The following is a 22,264-nucleotide window of genomic DNA, read 5'->3' as shown; positions in this document are numbered from 1 at the left end:
AATGTAGAAATATAATTATTTATATGTAAACATTTATGGAATTATACCTCTAGGTTATCTGGAAGAGATCGCTTTATACCTAAGATCGCCTAAATTATGCACTCTATATTGTATTCTTTCTTGTCTTGTTTTGTGTGTGATGTAGGTATAAAGTGTTATCTATCTACGAGTATCTATCTTACTATGAGAAGATTTTGAATTCAGCATTAAATCTACCTTAAATAATCTCAAAAACTATTAATCAGAAGGTTTTATTAAATAAAAACACGTGTCATTTAGATATTAATATATTTTCGAATCTAAAATGTACAAAAAAATACAACTTAATATGTACTCAATAATGCCTGATTTATCAATGAATAAAACATTATTTCGATTAGCTGGGAGGTACTATTTGTCGATTCCCATAATTGACAAATACAATGTCGTGGTAAAAGTTTCTGGACAAGCTACTAGGAACGAAAAAAAAGAGCGTAAGCCATCACTCATACTACCCATCTGTTTACTTTTTCTTATAGTTATTTATATCGCTTCCAATTTTATTTACCAAAAATAATAAATTCGATTTTTAATATCAGGGCGGTTGTGTAAAGGCTTCGACAAGATATTGGATGTATTCACATACAGCTGTACAATTTCATTTGTATCTTTTCTAAAATAAACATAACGACCTATATTAAAATTATTATTTAATCAACCATCACTTTATAACAACTTTGGTTGTGTATGCTACTCGTAAAAATATAGTATTTAGCTATTTACAATATATAAACATACATACATACAATGCGTAGAAATGCACAGCAACACAAAAGGCCTTAACTAACATCAGATAACTAAATAACACAGATATATCAGACGCCCGCTGAAAAGACTTGTCAGAAACTAAGACTAGCTCGGAGTTCACATCTGAGTAACAGCTCAATAAACCCTCACAGGTTACACTTCACATTCTAAATGTGTCATTATTATTAATAATGTTAAATAACACATAAATAGGAATTCGAAATATCTTTTCTGCGAGTGTCTAATCACTAAATCACTTTGCAATGTTTGGAAAAGCATAACTAGTTCTTTTTATCTATAACAGAATGTTAAACCTAAAAATGTACACAATATAAAAATACCCTTGGTCGCAGACGACAGGCCAAGACAAGAGACACGATTTTATACAAAAAATAAAATCAGTATGTACGGGATATGCCTCAATGTGTTAGCAACTGTCATCCCACTACAAATAAATACTTTTATCACACATATTCTTTCTTACATATATAAATTTTAAAGAACCCTTTAATAGTAGTGGAAATATCTAAATAACTCTATCAAATATGAAAAATCAGTATCGAAACTAATTATGCTTTGTCCGTTCGAAACAAAGATTCCCGTACCCATCCTTGTTTCTAGCTACATGGAGCCAAGTGATACCATTAGTCCCCTGTCACAGCGCAAATTCGTCTTGATAAAAAAATATTTCTATTATATCGACGTATCACATTCTTGTTAATACAGTCCAATTTTATTTTTTCTCTGTAACATTGGATGGAAAGTTTGGACCCTATTAATTGTATTTTTAATTAGGTAAACTTACACTGTGACAACGTCCTAATATGACCTTACATACAAAATTAATAATTATAATGTTCTTATATAGAATTCCAATCATGCATAACATTTCAATATAGTTCCGCTTCAGAATTCTTATTCTCCCAGAATTGTAATATATTTAGTATTCTTATGCCCTTAATAATATTTGTCGACATTACGTTAATAACTCTGACATGTCCAATTTCTTAAAAGTAACAATTAAAATCAAAAACTTTTTTTTTTCAACCAAAATTTGTGTAATTTCGTAGTCCGAAAAGAAATAAGGGCTAGGTTTTTGTTAATATCGCGGCTTAAGGTTGCTGTTTGTACAATAATTATTGAACTATGACTACAGACTGATTTTTACAATGAGGTATAAATCCAACACACAGAGATGAATAGCTTCCTAAGATTCTATATAAAGTTAATCGATTTGCATACAAGTAATATCTATACTTTATTCATTTATTCATTTATAAAAGCCCATTTGATGTCTCACTATTAAAATATTAATGTGTCTTATCATAGGAATATTATTTCGTTGGTAATAATATCATATTTTTACAAACTCTAGATGTATCAGTTTGATGTTCACTTTTAACAGTTATAAGATGAGGGAACAGAACTTCTAGCCTTCTAGTTACAAGGGATCTGATGAGGTTTTACCGTTGTATAATTATTTTTGCTCTTATTTTGGAAGACGAAATATTTACCAATGCTTAATTAAAAGAGATTTGAATCAAAACTTACGGAATTAACATAGTGACGCTGTACTTTTAACCAAGAATATTTACCAACTCGTATATTTTTTTTAGTCTAAAATGCAAATTATTTCCAAAAAAAAATTCTTTTTCTTTTTATTTCTAATTAATACACATACATGTATTTTGTGTACTTATTTTATAGTAACAATTCTTTTAATTTATGTGTGTATTTTCTAATTCCTTTTATTTTATAATAATTTATTATTTCTTCATACATTTAGGTGAAATTGAAAAAATATTTTATCTTTAACTTCAGGCACCTATGCATCATTCGTAACAGTTCGTCTTATTTACATTATTAATATCGGGAAACCAATGGTATTACATGCAATGGACGTTTTTCCATACATCATAGTATTTAGTTATTGATTACATCATCTAGTTACGCTCTCGTAAATATGCAAAAAATATAACCTTTCTATGTGTACAATGTACATTAAACATCTTATTGAGAAGGCTGAATGCATTAGATGCTGTTCCACTAGCGATTCGATAACACAAGTCTTCGTAATTCATATCACGTAGGTTTACTTCAATGTTGTCACTTCAAAAGGCCTTTACTTGTACTTTATTGATTCGACGTCTACCTATTGTACAACGCTATGAACTGCCTACCAATAAATTAAAATGGAATGAAGTGTAAATTACTACAGCTGGGACTCCGTACATTTAATGTTAGTCTTAGGCGTATTTAACTTTCAGATTTACTTTAATTCAATTACAGCTGAAATTAATTGGTCAGTAACCTACGTGTCTGAACTATTTATTTATTCCTCAATGGTACAAAAATATTTCTATATTTATAAGTCTGTTCTTTTGTTTAACTCGGCTTCACGGTACTCTAACATATTTGTACGTTCGTCATTATAGGTAGGTAATATAACACATCACAATATACTTCTTAAATGTGGATACTAGTCTACATTAGGATCTTGTGAAGAAACCAGATAGATCACAAAAATAAGCCAGCCCTCAAATAGTTAAGTACTTTAAGACCGCATTAAGTTCTTGCCCTTGCAAAAGCTTTTGGAGAAACATTTTGGAGAAATTATGAAACATTTTATTCAGTCACAATTACTGGAGTTATTCTATAAAAATTACTTCTTTCACATTTAAATTTTAATATACCATTTACCATGTATACATACACTCCACCAACATTTTTATCGTTTATGTACCACTTACTTACATGTTACAACAATCGTAAGACCCTACCCAATTTTAACCATACAAGGAAGAAACACTATGCGAATGTGAAATAAGGTGGTACAACATAGATAGGTATCTAATAGTTGGTGTTGTTTGCTTTGAAGTTTACTATTTATGGTCCCAAATAGAATAGTTATGGGAACTATTTAAACTGTTTGGATGGGCAGTATTCAAATCACATTATTTTAAATTTTATCTTGTTTTGATCCTTCCTTGATTACATTTTCACAAATCCTTAGTAGTAGAATCATCGTAAGATTATAAGTTTAATTTACACGTAATTAGTACTTTATAATTAATTTTTATACGTTGTGCATTTTCTACACTTATAACTTTTCCAAAATAATTTTGAACTTTCAGGATAGCAGTAATTAGATTGCTATCTCAAAAGATTGCAGAAACGTTGGTAATTTTGGTGCCTAATTTTATATTTACCGTACTAGAAATAAATGACACCGAACATACATTTTCCTCTTTAAATCTGGTTCGTAATAATCTAGCATTTTATTTCCCCCATAGATAAAACGTTCATTCATCTTTTCTGGTGACAAAGTGGTATTACATCATAATTTACTTTATACAACCAATGATTTGAAAGAGGTTTTTGGATGAAAAAAAAACTGTAATTTTCTACATCATATACGTAGTTTTTTCTTTGTAGGTTATTACTGTCAGCATATCGTACAATTGGTTAAATAAGACTGTGAAGTAATCAATTGAAATTATAATGAAAAAGAAACATAATAGGTAAGAATTCATCTACTCAGCTCTGTTCTATTTATAATCACAGATACAATACATAAGATAAAGCTAAGACCAAAACTTTTCTGACACTTTTTTGGCACTAGCACCGTAATTTGCAATCATTTTAGATTGTCTACTAGTCGTCAGTACCAAAAAAACAGTCGACGTTTGCAACAGCTGTCGGACTGTAGTCAGAACAGAAATCCCTTTCAGAGATTTTATCATTTCAAAATACGCTGCCGCTTATAATATACACCAAACATGTATCACTTCACTGTCAAGACATACGCTAAGATTTTATCAATATAAAATTAATAATTTTATTGAGAATTTTTCAACTGAATAACTTCATTCGTTTCCTTTAAAAACAATTTAACTTTAATTTTATAAAATTAAGATGTTTTGAAAATATTTTTTTTTTTTGTATATCTGTGATTACAAAGTCTACACCACAAACGTCGTCCTAAAACTAAACTCATGGGCAAATTAAAGTTATAATTTGTAAACTCATAAAGTAAGCAAATATGTTTTAATCAATATCAATTAAAGGTTTAAAAGTTACACGAAAATTATACATAAAACACAATGAAATATTTTAACAAAATATTTACAATAAAGCAACAGCTATAATTTAACAACATATTATTTACACACTTACAAAATAATATTCTCTAGTGAGAAAACCTTTTCATTCCCGTTTCATCATATACTATAATACAAATTACTTTGTCATAACAGGTAACATCTGACTTTCACACTATAATACATAACGTTCACAACGCCAAAATATGTGTTTATTTCTATACAATATTGCACGCGGTATATTTCTATTGTACATTTTCATGTATATTAAAAAAAGACAATTATATTGTTTATTTAGACGCAGGAAGCTACCTTCGTATTTCGTAGTTCGTTAAAATTATACTCGATATAGATACAGAAATTTCAAAGTCAATCCTATGCGATCGTCCGAAAATAAAACATAAGACAAAAAGTCGTCAACGAAACGATTTTTACAACTCGAAATATCACTAGCACTACTAGACTACATTAAAAGACGTTTTATAAATACGTGTACTATATTACTCTCACAAACGTGAGATTTACAGCCGTAGAGGTACCACGTAGACCGTAACTCGGAACGACGTCGGTTACGGTGGAATCGAATATAATCGTCGATGATCGTCCACCGGGAACGGCGAGAAAATAATAAATGCAAACATCAGCGAGCGGCGGAGCGCCGGCTGCCGGGCCGGCGCCTACTGCGAGAGCAGCTTCTGCAGCAGCGACGCCCTAGCCGCCCCCGGGCCCGCCCCAGCCGCCCCGGCCGCCCCAGCCGCCCCGGCCGCCGCCGGCGCCGGCGTCTCATCACCGCCCGCCGCCGCCCCCGCCTCCGCCGAGCCCGCCTCCGTAGTACTCTGCGCACATAAACCTTCACTGAGCTGTGTGCCTTTACCGAAACATATGCACTAATGATTAGCATAGAAAATTATTAATTGACCACGATGTAAAAATTATGATTTTGGATCACCCTTTTGCAGTGATCGTGTCCCCTTGCTACGGGGACGTCGACACTTTTTTTGAAAGCGATATTTTAAATTACCAAAAAATATACCTTGAACTTTACTGGACAGCACCCAAAGCGAATGAAAGAATAATGTTTGGCTGTGGGTGTATTTTTCTAGTGTAATATGCATGTAACGAGACTAACTAATTTGGGGTAAGAATGTGTAGCTTTTTTATATTTCGATAAACCTATTTATTTTTTGATTCTTACTATGGATATAATTAAGTCAGTCTCGCCACATTTTGAATGTTAAATTGAGGGCGTCATTTCACGAAATCGCTAAATATAATTAAATCGCTAAACATATTTAGGTAACGTAATCAAAAATTGAAACAGGATTCAAGTCCTGCAGCAATTGAGAGCGCAGGCTTCTATCTATACTCAGTGCCGCTTCCTAAAGCGGATGGCTAATAGCCGACTGGCAGTTCTTATCAAGGCTCTATACATTTTGACATGCATGCATGAACAAATCAGCGCATTTTCAAGTAAATCGTACCTTAAGTATGTTTAACGTTAATTTTATTTAGCGACCTGTTGCGTAAACTGCGGAAATATTTGATTGTCCGACAAACTCGGAAGGTTTAAGTAATATCATGCAATCAATTGTTGAATATCTACAGAACTCAATGATGAAATAACTTCCCGCTAATACAACACTTCAAAAGCAGTAATAAGCATACTAACTATGGCGAAAACATAATACTGTTGTGTTGTATTGTATTAACACTACAACATCACAAAACCTTCACCAGTTTATCGTCAGCACATGCGAGTTTCCCAAAATTCGAGTAACGTTTCTTATAGTTAAAATCCTAAAAGCATAGTGATTGTATCATATACTTATTATTGATACCTCTAAAAAGGTTTGAAAATAGAGTACTTAGATAATAAAATAGACCACTAGTTCAAGAAATATTATTACACATCACATCACAAAAGCTTCATATAATTTTTGAAATGCACCAACTCAACTCCATACTTGTTATTTGAAAATTAGTTCAACTTGGACTTTGAACGTAGGCACATAAAATGGCAAAGATATAAATGATGAGTAAACTTTGGCGCACTTCTCTAAGTCAGCACTAAGTATCAAGATGATCGACTCGACAACACACGCAGCAGAGCAGACTCAATACGTAATAATTATAGGTTGTCTACAAAAATAATGAAAACCGATACAAAAGTAAGTGGAGTGACTAAATGGTTGGACCCGCTGGTCGATCCGAGCTTACCGGGGTGCTCTGTTGCGACTCCCACGTGTTTGCCGACGTCGCGGTGGCCCGCGCCCCCACCGAACTGCCGCCACCTACGTACGTACACACCAATACATTGCCAGTGAGTTTCTCCACTGCACTGACAATGCCCATACAACGCGTTCGGAAACTTTTAACATTATATTACTTTTTGGCAACTTTACATCCTATAGGATAGGTAGATGTGTCATCTTATGTGATGTTATGGCATGTATGGATCAGACAGGTTCTTTTTCCATACTGTATAAATATCCTGAAATTTAGCCTTATTAATTACGCTTATATTGTATATCATATCATTTTTCTTTGAATATAATATAAGGTAAAATATAAACGAACTTTTCTTTTCTATGAAAAAAGTTAACACCAAAAAGAAAAGTTAGTTTTTTCTTGGTTAGTTACAAATAATATAAAATGTAGTAAATAAATACACCAAAAATTATTCCTTATCGTCCGTACGTTATATTACACTCGTCCGTGGCTTGTAAAACGTTGCCTTGATATTGCTCGGTGTCCTATAACGGCGCGCGCGCACGGCTGACTTTTGTCACCGTGACAGTTTGTCTCCATAGATAAGTACTACGTTGTCTCTTTTTTTCTAGTAAAATAGAAAGGTATACGGTGTCACGATGACAAAAAGTCACCCGTGCGCGAATAGCCTTAATGCTGCAAATTCCATCGACAGTAGCGATATGGGAAGTCGACATTGGACCCATTGTTAGTCGATCACTAGCCGAGATTCTTTCTACGATCGATATGTACACCGATATCCATACTAACAGACAGTTCATCGAATACAAGAGTCAGATGTCCATTTGGTCATATGCGTAGATTTATGACACTTGGATATACATTTGGGTATTCATTTACTCAACTTCCGTCGGAATACTCCACAGGCGAGCTCGCAGGCAGCAGAGTCGTAGAGGAATGAGAGAGTAACTCACCAGAGGCGGGCATGTCGAAGGTCATGAGGGGGTCGAGGTCGGGCGACTGCATCTGCGGCTGCAGGTCGGGGCGGGCGGAGCGCGCGCCCACCACGGCGCGCAGCTCGTTGCGCACGTACTCCGACGTGCCGCCCGCCGCGCCCGCGTTCGCTCCCGCTCCCGCGCCCGCGCCCGCTCCCGCGCCGCTCACCACGCCGCCTCCGTTGCCGGCGCCTGTGTAAACCGTGCAATACACGCGATTAAAACACACATCGGCGATCCTTGGACGTCTCGGAGCAACTTGAAATTGGTACATGTGAATTTTAACCACTCGGGCAATAATTTGACAAATCATTGTGATAATATGACATTTATATAAACATGGGAAACCTAACCACTTGCCTGGACAGTTATACCAGTTACGTGTTTATACCATCGCGTGTTCCCGCTCGGGAAGAGCCTCGCCACCTCAGACTGATCCAAACGTATAGTGTTCGTGCTGCCGTTCGACCGATGCGCTTCCTCGAGGGTAGCACGGAAAGAAAGTAGTCAGAAGCGAAGTTCGTAAAGCCAGGGGTGCGAGATTAATTTGTCATGCAGAGCTGCGGTTACTAGAAGTTTACTGCTAACACCATTCGCCAATATTATTCAGTACTCACCTCCGAATATACGATTGCCAGAATTGAGATCGCTTGAAATACACATAATTAGTCACAATAACAAGATCGGTGAGTAATCAGATTATACGAAATATGTACAGGTGCAGTTAAGAGCCGAAGCCGTCGTTAATCGAGACAGTCAGATTAGCGAACGGATAAAAACAGCAACCCGCATCTAGGTACTCGTGATGTCGCAATAAACCTCGGGTGTCACGTGCCGGTGTGCTGAATAGTGTATGAGTGCAGTGTCCGATGAACTTTGACCTGTGTCCGGTGTCCTTGTGCCCTCGTTCCCTCGGTTAGCACAACATTTGTATATGTTTGTGACGGTGAAGTACGGTGAGCGAGATGGGAACGAGTCGTCGATGGGTACTCACATGGCATCTGCGAGTCGTGCGGCGGGTGGTGGGGCGGGTGGTGCGAGCGCCGCGCGTACTCGCCGCAGTAGCCGGCGCCGCCGTCCTCGTAGTAGCCGCCCACTGCCACACACGCCGCGTTATTACCACTACCTCGAAAGCGCGCCCAAAATGCACCTACCTATCGCCGCCTCACGCAGCCCTCGGTTGTGATCACGAATAAGAACTACAGTACGCGCGATAAGAGCCCGTGCATTTGTGTGCAAGCATTATCGAAGGCTGATGTAATAAAAATATCCATAACGGTTGTAATAATAAACGATACGATAAAAACAATTACTGAAGTATTAAAGTTACAATGCCAATCTATTTGTGAAAATTGTAAATTGATTAATAAACATTGAATCAAATTACAAGGCAATTTTATTCCACGCTTCGACTAAGGCAAGCAAGCCATCTACTTTATTATTAATGCTGCATTACAAGGTACAAGTCACTTCAAATGTATTGGCGCTTCGGCTCTTATCAAGCGAAATGTAAATATTAATTGAGCCGTTTCTCAATAGGATCACCATCCAATATGAAAAAGATCTCGGCACGGGCATATTTGTTCCGATCCAACTTAGTCATCGATTTCTACCCTGTATAGAGGAACTATCGAGTAGTGAAGCCATAGTAGACATGCAATTAGTTTTAAATCGGTACAAGGCTTCGGGAGGTTTGTCAACCCCGAATTTAAAAATTACTCTAAATCTAACGATCTACGATGCATGCGGAAGAGTATGTTTTTATTCGGAAGATCATGCGTTTATATAAAATAAATCTTTCGACGAAACTAGTCTAATCTATATCTACCTATAAAGAAATTTAGTAATATTTTCAATAAGAAGCATACCATACAAAAGAAACCATTGGATCAGACTGAAGATTTTTAATTATCTTTCATTATTTACCATCCCTTCCTCCTTTACCACGAGAGTGAAATAAATCATTAGAAAAATATTTTATTTGATGTAGGTAATTCATTAAAAAATCACACAATTTAGTTAAATGGGATTAGATATGGAAAAATAGGCTGTATGCAAGATTTTTAAGTTGTCCACATTAATGCCGTTTCAGCTATGAAACAGCTGAACGTTGTCAGATGACATGAGATGTCAGATCTTACGATTAGAAATCCGAGCATCATTTTATCTTCTTCGTATTAGTTGAATGGTTTAGTAACAATAAAAATGATGCATACACCCAATAGGGACGGGTTAGGTGGGGTGACTGGGCTAGACAGTATGGTTACCTAGCTGCGGGCGCGGCGCGCGGTGGTACTGCGGCGTCATGGGCGTGTGCACGCCGCCCGCCAGCGCCACGCCGTGCGCGTACCCGCCCGACCCTGAGCCCTGCACAACACACGAATATGGATTGAGCCAATAGCCTGAACTTCTATATTACTAAGCACTGGAAAACATCCACTTATATTCCTAAGACGCCAAGTAGGTTATAGACCGCCCTGGTACTGCGCAAGCAACGAATGCAACTTAGATAAATGCAGAATTATGTAATAACTTTAACACTCTTATAGTTTGCGTGCGTTTTGAAGCCACCATTAATTTGCACCATGGAAGTGGTAGCCAAAACGTGCGCACTACAACGTTTTGAAAACGCGCAAACCGTGAGAGCACCCGAAAAGATCAGCAAGATATCAATCAAAATAATCACATCCATTACTTGCAGTTTGTCACTGACGTAGAGCTTGGTTTCAATTTTACTAAAAATTAACCCTGACAATAACAACTAACTAAAGTTAGGTAAAGTGATAAATTCAAGTACTTACACTTAGTTGTCGACTCAGCATCGGGTTTTGTTGGGACGAGGTAATTTTGTTTGTACCATAATTTGAACCACCCATTTGATCTGAAAAGATATTTTTTTATCATTATATTAAAGTCTCGCTTTCAAAAAACAATTCAATTCCATTCAAAAAGCTACTCACTTGATGGGTGATATAAATGAGAATAATCCGTGCGCGTAAGCGCGACGTTAGGCGGTGTGGCGGTGACTAGGGCGCTAATTGTAGAGCCTAAGTCCTGTTGAGGTTGCTCGGCAGCCTGCAAGCAGACCATATTTTTAATTCAATATTGTTACTTAAAACTAGATTCAATTTCTATCGTAGGTAGATTCTTTTGAATGGTTTAATTGAATCGAGTTTCAAGGCTTGTTGTTTCGTAATACGGGCCTAGGAAACACGACTGAAGACTAGTAGTTTCGGTGTATATTTTTCTTCTTATTTATTTACTCGGCATTACATATTTACTACTAAAGTCGCTGACATAGCCCGACTGATTAGCAAGCTGAAGTGGCAATGGGCAGGGCACATAGTACGTAGAACTGACGGCCGATGGGGCAGCGGGCCTAGGAAACACGACTGAAGACTAGTAGTTTCGGTGTATATTTTTCTTCTTATTTATTTACTCGGCATTACATATTTACTACTAAAGTCGCTGACATAGCCCGACTGATTAGCAAGCTGAAGTGGCAATGGGCAGGGCACATAGTACGTAGAACTGACGGCCGATGGGGCAGCAAGGTTCTGGAATGGAGGCCGCGTACCGGAAAACGCAGCGTGGGACTTCCACCTACAAGGTGGACCGACGACATCGTAAAGGTAGCAGGGAAGCGCTGGACGCAGGCCGCTACCAATCGATCAACGTGGAAAGCATTGGGGGAGGCCTACGTTCAGCAGTGGACGTCCTATGGCTGAAATGATGATGATGAAGGGTTAACTCCATACCTCTGGCGACACGAGCATCTGCTGCTGCCGCTGCATCTGCAGCAACCGCGCGCGTTGCTGCTGCTGCTCGGCGGCGGCCCGCGCGCGCGCCACGTCGGCGCCGCCGAACATCGGCGCGCCGCCGGCCCCGCCGCCTCCCCCTCCCCCGCCCATGTTGCACGCTCCCTGTTACGATACACACTCGTGAAGGAAACATACTTTGAGAGTTTGAGAACAGGTAGGAAGCGTCCGGAAAACATGGGCCTTGACAAAAGTTAAACTATAGTCGGGTCTGTGAGCATGTAGAATTTTGTCCAATGGCCCCAAGCTACCCATCCTTATCGCTCGCGCGTAATTATTTTGCTGTCGCGCTCGCACACTCACTGATGCGGGTGCCAGTCGCAGTCGCGACAGCAATATAATTACGCGCGAGCGATAAGGATGGCTAGCTAGGGGTCAAATTCTACGTGCTCACGGACCGGGCTTTAGGAAGCGTCCGGAAAACATCATGGCCCTTAACACAAAAAGTTAAACGCGCATTGAAGTTTTTATTTATTTGTAAAAATCAAACTAGCTAAAGTTAAATAGCTAGTTTAACTTTTCTACGGAAATAATGACCCATGATTTGAAAATTATAAATAACTTGAAAAAATCGAACTGCCTGCGGGAATTGAACCCACGATTATAATTTTCAAATTAGTTTGAGATGCAACTCTAAACGCTAAAAATGAAATAACTATGACCCATGATGTTTTTTGCGATGTTTTCCACGTGAACATTGAGTACAAGTCCGGAACGGGTCAGGAAACTTAGTGATGTTAATGAACACTTTCCCCATGATCATTGCATGGAGAGGGTTATAAAAGGAAGGAACAGGCCACACAACAAAAACATAATATCGATGAATATACTAACGGAGCGTAAATAAAATATGTATGGCGAAATGAAAGCAATATGATATAGGGATTGGTTTTCAGCAGATATAGTCTAATATTAGCATGTTAGACCAACACAAATGAATCTAGTTATTATGTTTAAAAAGAGGACATGCATATTAATAGTAGACGGCTATTTAGTTGTGAGTATCGAAGATGCATACAGGAGACAAGGTATCGAAGATTTTAGGACCACATTAATCTGCCACCGACGATGTTATACTAAACAGCCGTGTACAATACATAAATGGTGATCTGATACCTATAATTATAGTGTGGTTGATCTTTCCTTAGGTGATATACCATGCCGAGATTTAGCCTGGTATTGTTACCATAAAAACGACTTTGCCATCAATGGCTTCGTCAGGCATAAAATCCGACGTAGACAAATTGTGATGTGGTGTGCAATGATTTGTATTTCTCATGCTCGTTAGTTCAAAACGATAAGAATATACAATGGCGTACAATCGCATAATCTTTACCGGGCTTTGTACAGGATACACAGGCGGGGTCCCGGGACTCGACACAGGGCTCTTGCTGGCGTTCTCGCACTGCATTAAACTTTGCCTTATGGCCATTATCATTGTCATTGCATTCTCCTTTACACCCTGTCGAAAAAATTACGAATAAGCTTGATGGACATAAAATATTATGTATAAATAATACACACTTATTAATCAATTACATGACATTAACAATATATTTCGCAGGCCATATTCTGGGTGAACTGTGTGGGCGAAAAATTTCGCGTGTACTGACCTCAGGCGCCGAGCGATCTGCATCAGGCATGTTGTCTATGACCTCATCCAGGAGGTCCGACAGAGTCTGATCGCTGGGCACTTCACTGTCGCCAGACCCGACTTGAGTACGTGAACTACTGCTTCTGCAAAGACAAATAAACGTTCAATTTTAGAACAGTCAAGCTATAGCGATCTTGTGTATGCTAAAATACAAGTAAAATAAGATTTCTAATGGATTAACTTCTGTTTCAGCCAAATAACGTCCACTGCTGAACAAAGGGCAGCACAGGAGTGGTTATTGTGGAAATGCTACATAAATATTGTCTTTTATTATACTGTGTCCCAGGGTCGATGAAGCAAATACTTGGTATTAAACGGCAGCATCCGCTCAAATACAACGACAATTGAAGTCGCTTTTTGCTGGGGTTTATATGTGAGCGATATGTGAAAATATTGTGGGTTGTCCTCAACATTCCAGCGATCGAGGGGATCAAACTCCCGACGCTCGATTTGGAACTCTGAAGCCGGCTCTTGTTGCCTCAAATGACAGTGAGATGTTAACTATAGTCTGGTCTGCGAGCACGTAGAAGTTTGTCGAATGACCCCAAGCTAGCCATCCTTATCGCTCGCGCGTAATTATGTTGCTGTCGCGCTCGCACACTCACTGCGGGCGCCCGTCGCACAGTCGCGCGCGACAGCAATATAATCACGCGCGAGCGATAAGGATGGGTAGTTTGGGGTCATTGGATAAAATTCTACGTGATCGCAGACCGGGCTTTACTTACTGCGGCGTATTATTGTAGCTATGGTGCGGCGCGGGCGTGGCGTAGTGGAGCGGCGCGGGCGCAGGCGGCGGCGCGTAGGTCGGCCGCATGCCGCCGCTTTGCAGCACCATTTGCAGGTGACTCTGTGTAGCATGGCTGTGCGTGTGCAGGCTCGCTGTCGAGCACTCCACCGATGACGCCGTGGACACCTGCCCTGTGCCTGGCCCTGGGCCACCGTTCACGCTGCTGGCTCGACTGCTGCGGGAATAAATACAGGTTATACTTGAACAGCCATAATATAGATAATTTTATTTGAATTTAAGAAAAAAATACTAACGCAAATAAAATTTTGATGTTTAAAAGTGCTGACTGCCACATAGTATGCTCTGGCCGCCAGAGCTGGATAATTATTATAAAGAAGCGTCTAGGAGCCAAGTGATCATTTCGTTATACTGTCATTGAATTCAATATTTGACCCAAAGAGTCTGCGCCGCAATACAGCTTCTATATTTTGGGGTCTATGTGCCGATACTCATTGGTAGGGCAAAAAAAGAATGAGACATGTATAGGCTCCTTAAGAGCATTTGACGATTTGCAAGAACTAATTTAATTAGTCTAAACAAATAAAGATAATTTTGATTTTGATTTTTAGCATCTCACTGAGAATGAAACTTATGGAGCAACTTAAGCGTCCCGGAAAACGCAGCGTGGGAAACTTATGGGCTGATCGAGATTATAGAAACTGTGTTAGCGGCATCGAACAGTAAGATTATACCTATACAAAAACCATAAATAAACTTACGCATTCGCCGTGAGTATAGTGGAGAGCGTGGAGAGATGTCGCTGCGGCGGCGCCTGGTGCTGCGGATGCGGCGGCGGGTGCGGCTGGTGCGGCGGCTGGTGCGGCGGCGGGTGCGGCGCGTGGTGCGGCGCGTGGTGCGGCGGGTGCGGCGCGTGGTGCGCCAGGTGCGGCGGCCGCGGCCGCACGCCGGCGCCGTACGCGCGCAGGTTCGGATTTGGCAGCGGCGGCGGCGTCGTCGGCGTCGTCTGCTGCCGCGCCAGCAGTGACACCAGGATCTGATTCTTCTGACATAAAGGGCTCATGCTAGAGGCTTGGCTGGACGCCGTCGATGATGGCGTAGAAGAGGCGGCAGAGACAGCGCTCGAGGTAACCTACCGATAGACAATTTTACTTTGCACCGATTTGGACACTAACGCGCGGGATTCACGGTAGCTCTACGAGTTATAGCCAATTTTCATCTAACCGACAACGTCAACTCAACCGAAGCCTAGGGTTTATAGTACCGCTAATCGTGCAGCCGACCAGGGTAAATGTTAACAGTCGCAGGTGGAAACATCAGTCGTAATTTTGACTCTGATGATTCTCTCACGAATCTGTTTAGGCTGATAGTGGTTAAAAAAATAGTTTAATTTTGAAGGAATGGATACTAAAATTTCTTTTTAATATTTTTTTAACAAATTCGAAAATTTATCGATCGATATTTCCATTTACCTCTGCCTCATTTAGTCTGGTGGACTACAATATTATAATCATGTCAAGTCATGCCTCAAAAAAGTTTATTAGACAATTAATTTAAATCAAGCTGGCGCGAATGGATTAATACACAAATAAGTACATACACTTGATTTTTTATAGTATTATTAAATGTAGAAGGAATATAAATATTAGGCACTTGGATTAAACAATTAAAGTATTTATTCACATTTGCTATGTAACCAGCACGGGGCGTGCGACATTTCTCGTCTGTTTCATAACAAAAATAGTACACACCCGCGCCAAGTAACAACACTTTTTGGATTAGATGAACTCTTATTTCAATCAACATTGTCGTACGCAGAAACAATAGAAAGTCAATTGTTTCTGTCGGCTAGCACCTCTACAATCGTTGAGGCGTTGTTGGGGCGTTAATTTCAAGGCGTCCTTGTAGATTCTGGGACAAAGCGTTGTTCTAATCTAAGGTTACATTGTTTTGATTGTTTAATTTCGGGGCAGTTAAATACAATTAATGTATACAAAGCCCAACGAAATCAATTACATTCCGTAAAGATTTTTGTACACAAATACAAACATTTCGTATTTATTAAACTCAACGTAAATAAAATTCGGCTCCGACAATGATAAAAAATCAGAGTTTGTAAATAGGGTATTTGTTTCACCTTAGTTTTAACAAATGACCAAATATTAACATAGCCCCATGATCTTAGTATTCATAAAGTGAAAATAAAAACGATATTCTAATTTGGACGGCCCACTACATTTTTATACACACACGCAACACGCTGCCTGTTGATAGTTGGTAAAACAATTAATTACGAACATTTCGCAAGACAGACACTCGTCGTAAAATTATATTTTTAGTTAAAGATTTATCGCCTTACCCAACCTAATTGACACAACTGCAGTTTACTTACTTATCTCGCGTGGAAAAAAACTTATTTATTAAAACGAAATTATCATTTTCTTACTGTTTATTCATTGATTTAAAATTTCTAGCTGCAGTTATGCAATCGTATTGCGCAAATTCATCAACAAAGGAATGTTTTGATTTTGTTAGGCTCAATAGACCGCTGCAAACAAACTAGCGCGAAATTAAAGCATTATTACTGTTGCATTTCGAAAACAATTCAAGTGTTTTTTTATATTATTTTATAGATGTTTCACTTATTTAGAAAGTATGTGGTAAATCAAGTTATATGAATCTTATAAACAGATTTTAAGTAATATCAAAGTGTAACAATCAGGTTCAGATACGCATGGAACCAGGCAAATATTTCAATTCGATCGTAACAGTAAACAATTGATAAATTATTGTAAATGTCTTCATTTATGGACCATGAACACGGTGCCAAGCTAATTCATGAGACAATTATATTGGATAAGTGCCTTGTAAGTGGTCTATAAACATGTTGATTTAGAGAGTATCTACCTATAGGAGAAAAGGAAAATAGGGTCGAACAGTCAGCGTCAAATAGTTCGTGACATCCAAAGTAGTCAAAAAGTTCACAACGTCTTTGTTTCGATTGAATGGTTGTGTTGTCAACTTTTTGGCCACTTTGGGTGTCACGGACTATTTGCCGCTGATTGCACATACGCCACGAGTAGAATATACGTGCCTACTTAAGTAAGAGGAAGTTACATCTCAAAGGCCAGGTGCCAATTGCTTTGTTAATCCATTCGCGCCAACTCGTTCAAAACTTAGATAGATAAATACTTGTTAGATAGTTACCTGCTGCTGCGTGTCGAGCGAGGCGCGCTTGGCGTTGCTGGCGTTGGCCTTGGCCTCCTCCAGCTTGCGCTTGACGCCGGCGATCTTCTCGAGGTAGTGGTCGGTGCCCTCGGGCGCGCGGCCGTTGCCCGAGGGCCCGTTGCTGCTCGACAGCAACTGCGACAGAAGGGCGCTCGGTTGTGACGTGCTACGACCCCCGTCCCCCGAATTCCTTCTTTCTTCAGCGTCCTCGTCAGACTTATCATTCAGTATCTAAAACACAGTGCATAAACACTTAAGGCCTGGCTGTTGAATGGAGAAGAAAGAAAGAAGGAAGACGTATTTCGCTATGCTATTTGAAGAGGTCTGACGACATGTACACGACCTCTATAATGAGGACACTAATGATGGAACAGATTTGATGGTAAATAACATAAAAATGTTTCATTTTGTCATCTCGCTGCAAGATTATGCTATGGGTGATCAATCTTAGCTGAATCAGAATTTCAGTGTATCATGTTCAATTAATATGTTAATACGAAGCAGATAAACGGTGTCATTTTCAATAACGATGTAAGGTTAAGCAGAGATTATCGTCTCATATTCAATTTCCATATAAATTATTTAAATTCACAATTACTCGACTTCTTGTTGCGCTAATAAATGACATTTGTTGATAAGTTGGACGTGACTCCGTTGCATACAAGGTATGTATGCGTGTAAGCCTAGTAATCTGTCTATTAACAACAATCAATCACGCACGTAACTTTCACAGATGGTCTAACAGCAACGAGTGGCAATTTGCATCTGCCCCTGCCATAAACTGAAATGTATCAGCCATTTTAATTCAATTAAGTCGGTATTGTTATTGTAGAGATTGTGTTTTAAGTAGGTCTTAATAAAAAGTATTTGATAAACTATCAAGTTAATAAATTTTATGTGCAGCATACTACGCTGTTGGTATGGTTAAGTATCGTCATTACGATATTACGCTTTAATTTGTTATTTTTAAAACCTAGGTGTGTTGTTTACATATTGTTATCAATAAATTCCTGCTCCAATGACTAGTGTGCCAATTAATTTCACAAGTAAGTTAAATTAGTGTTTATTTAAAACTCCACAAAATTCAATTAAATATGTTTTATTTAAGCTCGTCACCCAAGTTAATTGCTATTGTGGTCATTTAGGAATCATATTTTTCTAGATCTTTTTGCAACATTGAGTAGGATCCAATCGAATTTACTGTTACCAAGACCATTAATTTTGATTCTCATGTGATTTCTAACAGAGCAACGGCAGTTGTGTTTTTCGATGAGTCTCAATTATTGCAACCCACACATTTTTACAAGTGAGGAAACTAAATAAAAGACACGGAAGTATGAGTGAGTAATGATTATGAAAGTTTTATACTCAGATGACCGTTTTAAATAACACCTGAAGTAACAGTATATTCTAAATTCCAGGTATCTTCTAAATATTTTTATTTTGGTTATAATAATGTTTTTATTATTAGGCTACTATTTAACCAACTAATAGTAATAACCACACCCTACTACTACACAATTATTTGCGTATGAAAATTGAAGATGTTGAAAATTATTTAAATGAAAATTTAACATTGAGTGGTTGACACCAAAACATGATTGAAAAATTTTAAATGAAGACCAAAATCTACAGTAAAAAAATATTTGTAAGCTCTTAGTGAGTCTATTTAAACGTTTACTTAATTTTAGTCAGCAAAATTAAGTTGTGCCTTGGAATATTAATTACAGTGTCAAAAACTCAAAACTTTTGTAAATCAAAAGGAAAAATGATACCAACCCTCAATAGGACGTCCGAGTTGTGAGTCTGTTGAAGATTATGCGTCGCATGAGTCGGGCCGGCGTGCGAAGTATGCGGCTGATGCGACGTTTGTGGCGGGTGCGGCGGGTGCGGCGGGTGCGGCGGCGCGCGCGGCGCCTGGTGCAGCGGCGACAGCGCCGCGGCCGGCGTGAGCGGCGTCAGCGGCGTGTGCGGCGCCGACGTCTCGCTGCCCGTCGCCTCCTCGTCCTCCTGCTTCAGCAGGTCCTTCAGGATGCGGTTGTTCGAGTTCATGCCGTCGGCCGCCATCGGCTTCTTGCTGAGCAGCGAGCGCAGCCGGTTCGGCTCCTCGGCGGGCGGCTCGCCGGGCGTGGAGGGCGCGCGCGGCGTGAGCGGCGTCGACGGGCCCTCGGACGCGGTGTCCTTGCGGTCCTTGGAGTCGTCGCTGGACATGTCGGTGAGCTGGAACGTGGACGCCCACGGCTCGAGGTCGAAGTCGTTGATCGAGAAGGGCGGCTCGGCGGGGCTCATCGGGGAGCGGAAGCGCTCGCAGGCGGACGACTCGCCGTTGGCGACCGAGGACATGAGCGGGCCGCCGACGGTCGGCCGGGGGGTCTCGGATTCGAGGAGGTCGAGTTCTTCGTCGCCGAGCACGGTGTGCGTGGACATTATGAAGTCGGGGTCCCCGGAGGTGGGCTTGGCCCGAAACAGCCGCGAGCGCGCGCTGACCTTGATCCAGGCGCGGCCGGGCGCGATGCGCAGCCGGAAGGGGTCGCTGATGGCGGGCGGCGCGGGGTAGCACAGAGCTTCTCGCAGGTGAGAAATCACACGATTACGATCACTACTTTCGATCAGTTCCAAGTAGGGAGTACCCACGAGAGACACGGGAGAGTTTACACAGTTTTCCACGGCACTCAAATCACAGGCTGAAACAAAGAAACAGGTACTGTCAGTCAAGGTTCCTCTACTAATACACGAGCGGATCGATTCGGTAAGGAAGGGGGCCACTGGCACTCCTTACGTCATTTATCACAAAATTGTGTTTGTCGGACTTCGTTATCGGTGTAATTGCATGCATTGAAAAAATGTCCAACATAGTCAAAACAATTCATCTCGAGTTTTGTTGGTGAGAATCTGAGTATAAAAACAGAACTATCGAATAGTATCAAAACAAGTTTTGAATTAATCAAGAGTGCCCCAGTTTTGTGTGATGTTTGGGAAATGGGAATGTAAATGGGTTCGTTTGCTAGCGTTAGACAGCGACACGTTTTAGATATGAGGTAGTTATGGCGGGATAGATACTGACATAGCACAGTGAAGTTGCTGTCCAGCCTGAAGACGATGTTGTCGGAGGGCTTGGCGGCGATGGCGGGCGGGCCGCCGTCGACGGGGAGCAGTGCGGCCGACGCGTCCTCGCAGCGCCGGATGACGCACATGACGGAGCCGGCCTCCTCCGACGACGAGCCGCGCACGGGCGCAGCGTGGATCACGCACTCCACGTATCTGCACACAGCGGTACTCGTTAAGATAACACTTTTTAATACAAATCATTTATACTTGTACTAGCGCTTTCTAAGATACACTTATTATAACACTAATGCCCGATTCGACCAAACTTTTATCCGAGAATAACTCCTGGTATAACCACAGAATAATAATAAGTACTACCAGTGGGTTATCTATACATGATTTGGCATGAATTATCATGAATAATATTAACTACTTATTTACCTCTCAGTGTCTTGAGGCAACTTAAAAAAGTACATTCTGTGTTTTTATTATTATTTAGGCAGTTAAATACTGCACAGTATTTAGTACACCATTTTCTTTATTTTCTTCCATCATACACAAGAATACGCGTGCGTGAGTCAATGTTCGCTCGTATGTGAGGCCTTGTCGAATAGTATCCTGTAGGTGGGCCATCGTGCGTGTTTTGTTTTCGATGTATACTCTCGCGGAGATGAACAGGCCTGGTATAACTGGCTCATTGACAGTTTCAGTGTGGGAAATATGTCAAAACTGACGATTTATTCTGAGATTAATATTTACTCTTGTTTGGTCGAATCCACCCTAAATGTTGGAGCTAATTTGTGTTATATGTATTTAACTTGAGACAAAATTATCCTGGAGTACCTATAACAGCAACAGTCTTAGAACACGAGTAGGGCGGTCTTAAGCCGGAAAAATCTTCATTTTTTCTTTGCTAACCCTCACTAATTAAACTCTTAACATAACTTGTTAGCTCTAATTAATAAGACAATAGCGACAGTTATTTTTCATCCAATAAAAAAGTAAGTCGAACTACAAATTATCTGTAGGCATCATGTCTCCACTATTACCTATTTCTTGATATTTCGCTTGACATTAGTAACAGCACAAGTGGCAAGTTAAAATGCAAGTCATGCATTTATCATACAAGTATTTCAAAGTAGGTAAGTACGTGAATGGGACTCAAAGTAAGCTTTATCATAACATATCAGCATTTTAGTAATCTTCACTTTTATTGATTACTAAATAAATATACAGGTGCGTGCGAATCATGTAGGTACGTAGACAATTAGGCAATGCTTACCAAGCAGTGTTTTATTAAATTACATTAGTAGATTGACATTTGTATTTGTGTATTTAATTCTAAATACCTAAATCTAATGTTAATTTGGTGTCACCAAAATCCCATTTTTTTTAATTAGCAAAAAATATGGACATAGAAATACGGGCGGGATAACTCCACAGATATTACGAGTTGGAAAATAATAACAAGAGATACCCACTACCCTCATGAAATCTTCGATTTCCTCTATCGTATGTGGGCATTGTACTTTATCTGTGTTACATTGTCATTATTATCTATGATTATGAAAATTGTTCTATGAATAATAGAGTGAAGACACCTGTGCAAAAACCTTTTCAATTTCTTCACTATCTGATTATCACTGTTGTCAGTAATAAATAAGTTATGTGTAAGTGTATGC

The 22,264-nt window shown here is 39.6% G+C and overlaps 1 protein-coding gene across 7 annotated transcripts in view; it reads right to left on the bottom strand.

The window, feature by feature from the left end:
• Positions 1-356: 356 nt before the first annotated feature.
• tai (basic helix-loop-helix family member taiman) overlaps positions 357-22,264 on the bottom strand; it is a 31,621-nt gene continuing 9,713 nt past the window's right edge. For 2 of the 7 annotated variants that reach the window (XM_028303480.1, XM_028303475.1), the window contains 15 exons: positions 20,599-20,795; positions 19,314-20,218; positions 17,514-17,765; positions 15,068-15,438; positions 14,287-14,523; positions 13,521-13,644; positions 13,244-13,369; positions 11,848-12,012; positions 11,050-11,164; positions 10,891-10,970; positions 10,357-10,456; positions 9,084-9,185; positions 8,069-8,281; positions 7,104-7,177; positions 357-5,722 (listed from right to left, as the gene is read on the bottom strand). In XM_028303480.1, the coding sequence (XP_028159281.1) occupies positions 5,564-5,722; positions 7,104-7,177; positions 8,069-8,281; positions 9,084-9,185; positions 10,357-10,456; positions 10,891-10,970; positions 11,050-11,164; positions 11,848-12,012; positions 13,244-13,369; positions 13,521-13,644; positions 14,287-14,523; positions 15,068-15,438; positions 17,514-17,765; positions 19,314-20,218; positions 20,599-20,795 (3,220 nt within the window). In that variant the 3' untranslated portion in view covers positions 357-5,563. The remainder of the gene's footprint in view (positions 5,723-7,103; positions 7,178-8,068; positions 8,282-9,083; positions 9,186-10,356; positions 10,457-10,890; positions 10,971-11,049; positions 11,165-11,847; positions 12,013-13,243; positions 13,370-13,520; positions 13,645-14,286; positions 14,524-15,067; positions 15,439-17,513; positions 17,766-19,313; positions 20,219-20,598; positions 20,796-22,264) is intronic. The other 5 variants (XM_028303476.1, XM_028303477.1, XM_028303478.1 and 2 more) reach the window with 5 other exon arrangements.

Source organism: Ostrinia furnacalis, unplaced genomic scaffold, assembly GCF_004193835.3.
Source record: "Ostrinia furnacalis isolate ACB-3 unplaced genomic scaffold, ASM419383v2 OfSCF1242, whole genome shotgun sequence".
Classification (NCBI taxonomy): Eukaryota; Metazoa; Arthropoda; class Insecta; order Lepidoptera; family Crambidae; genus Ostrinia; species Ostrinia furnacalis.
Note: the sequence above shows the minus strand (reverse complement) of the source record. Positions and strands in the feature narration are given on the sequence as shown.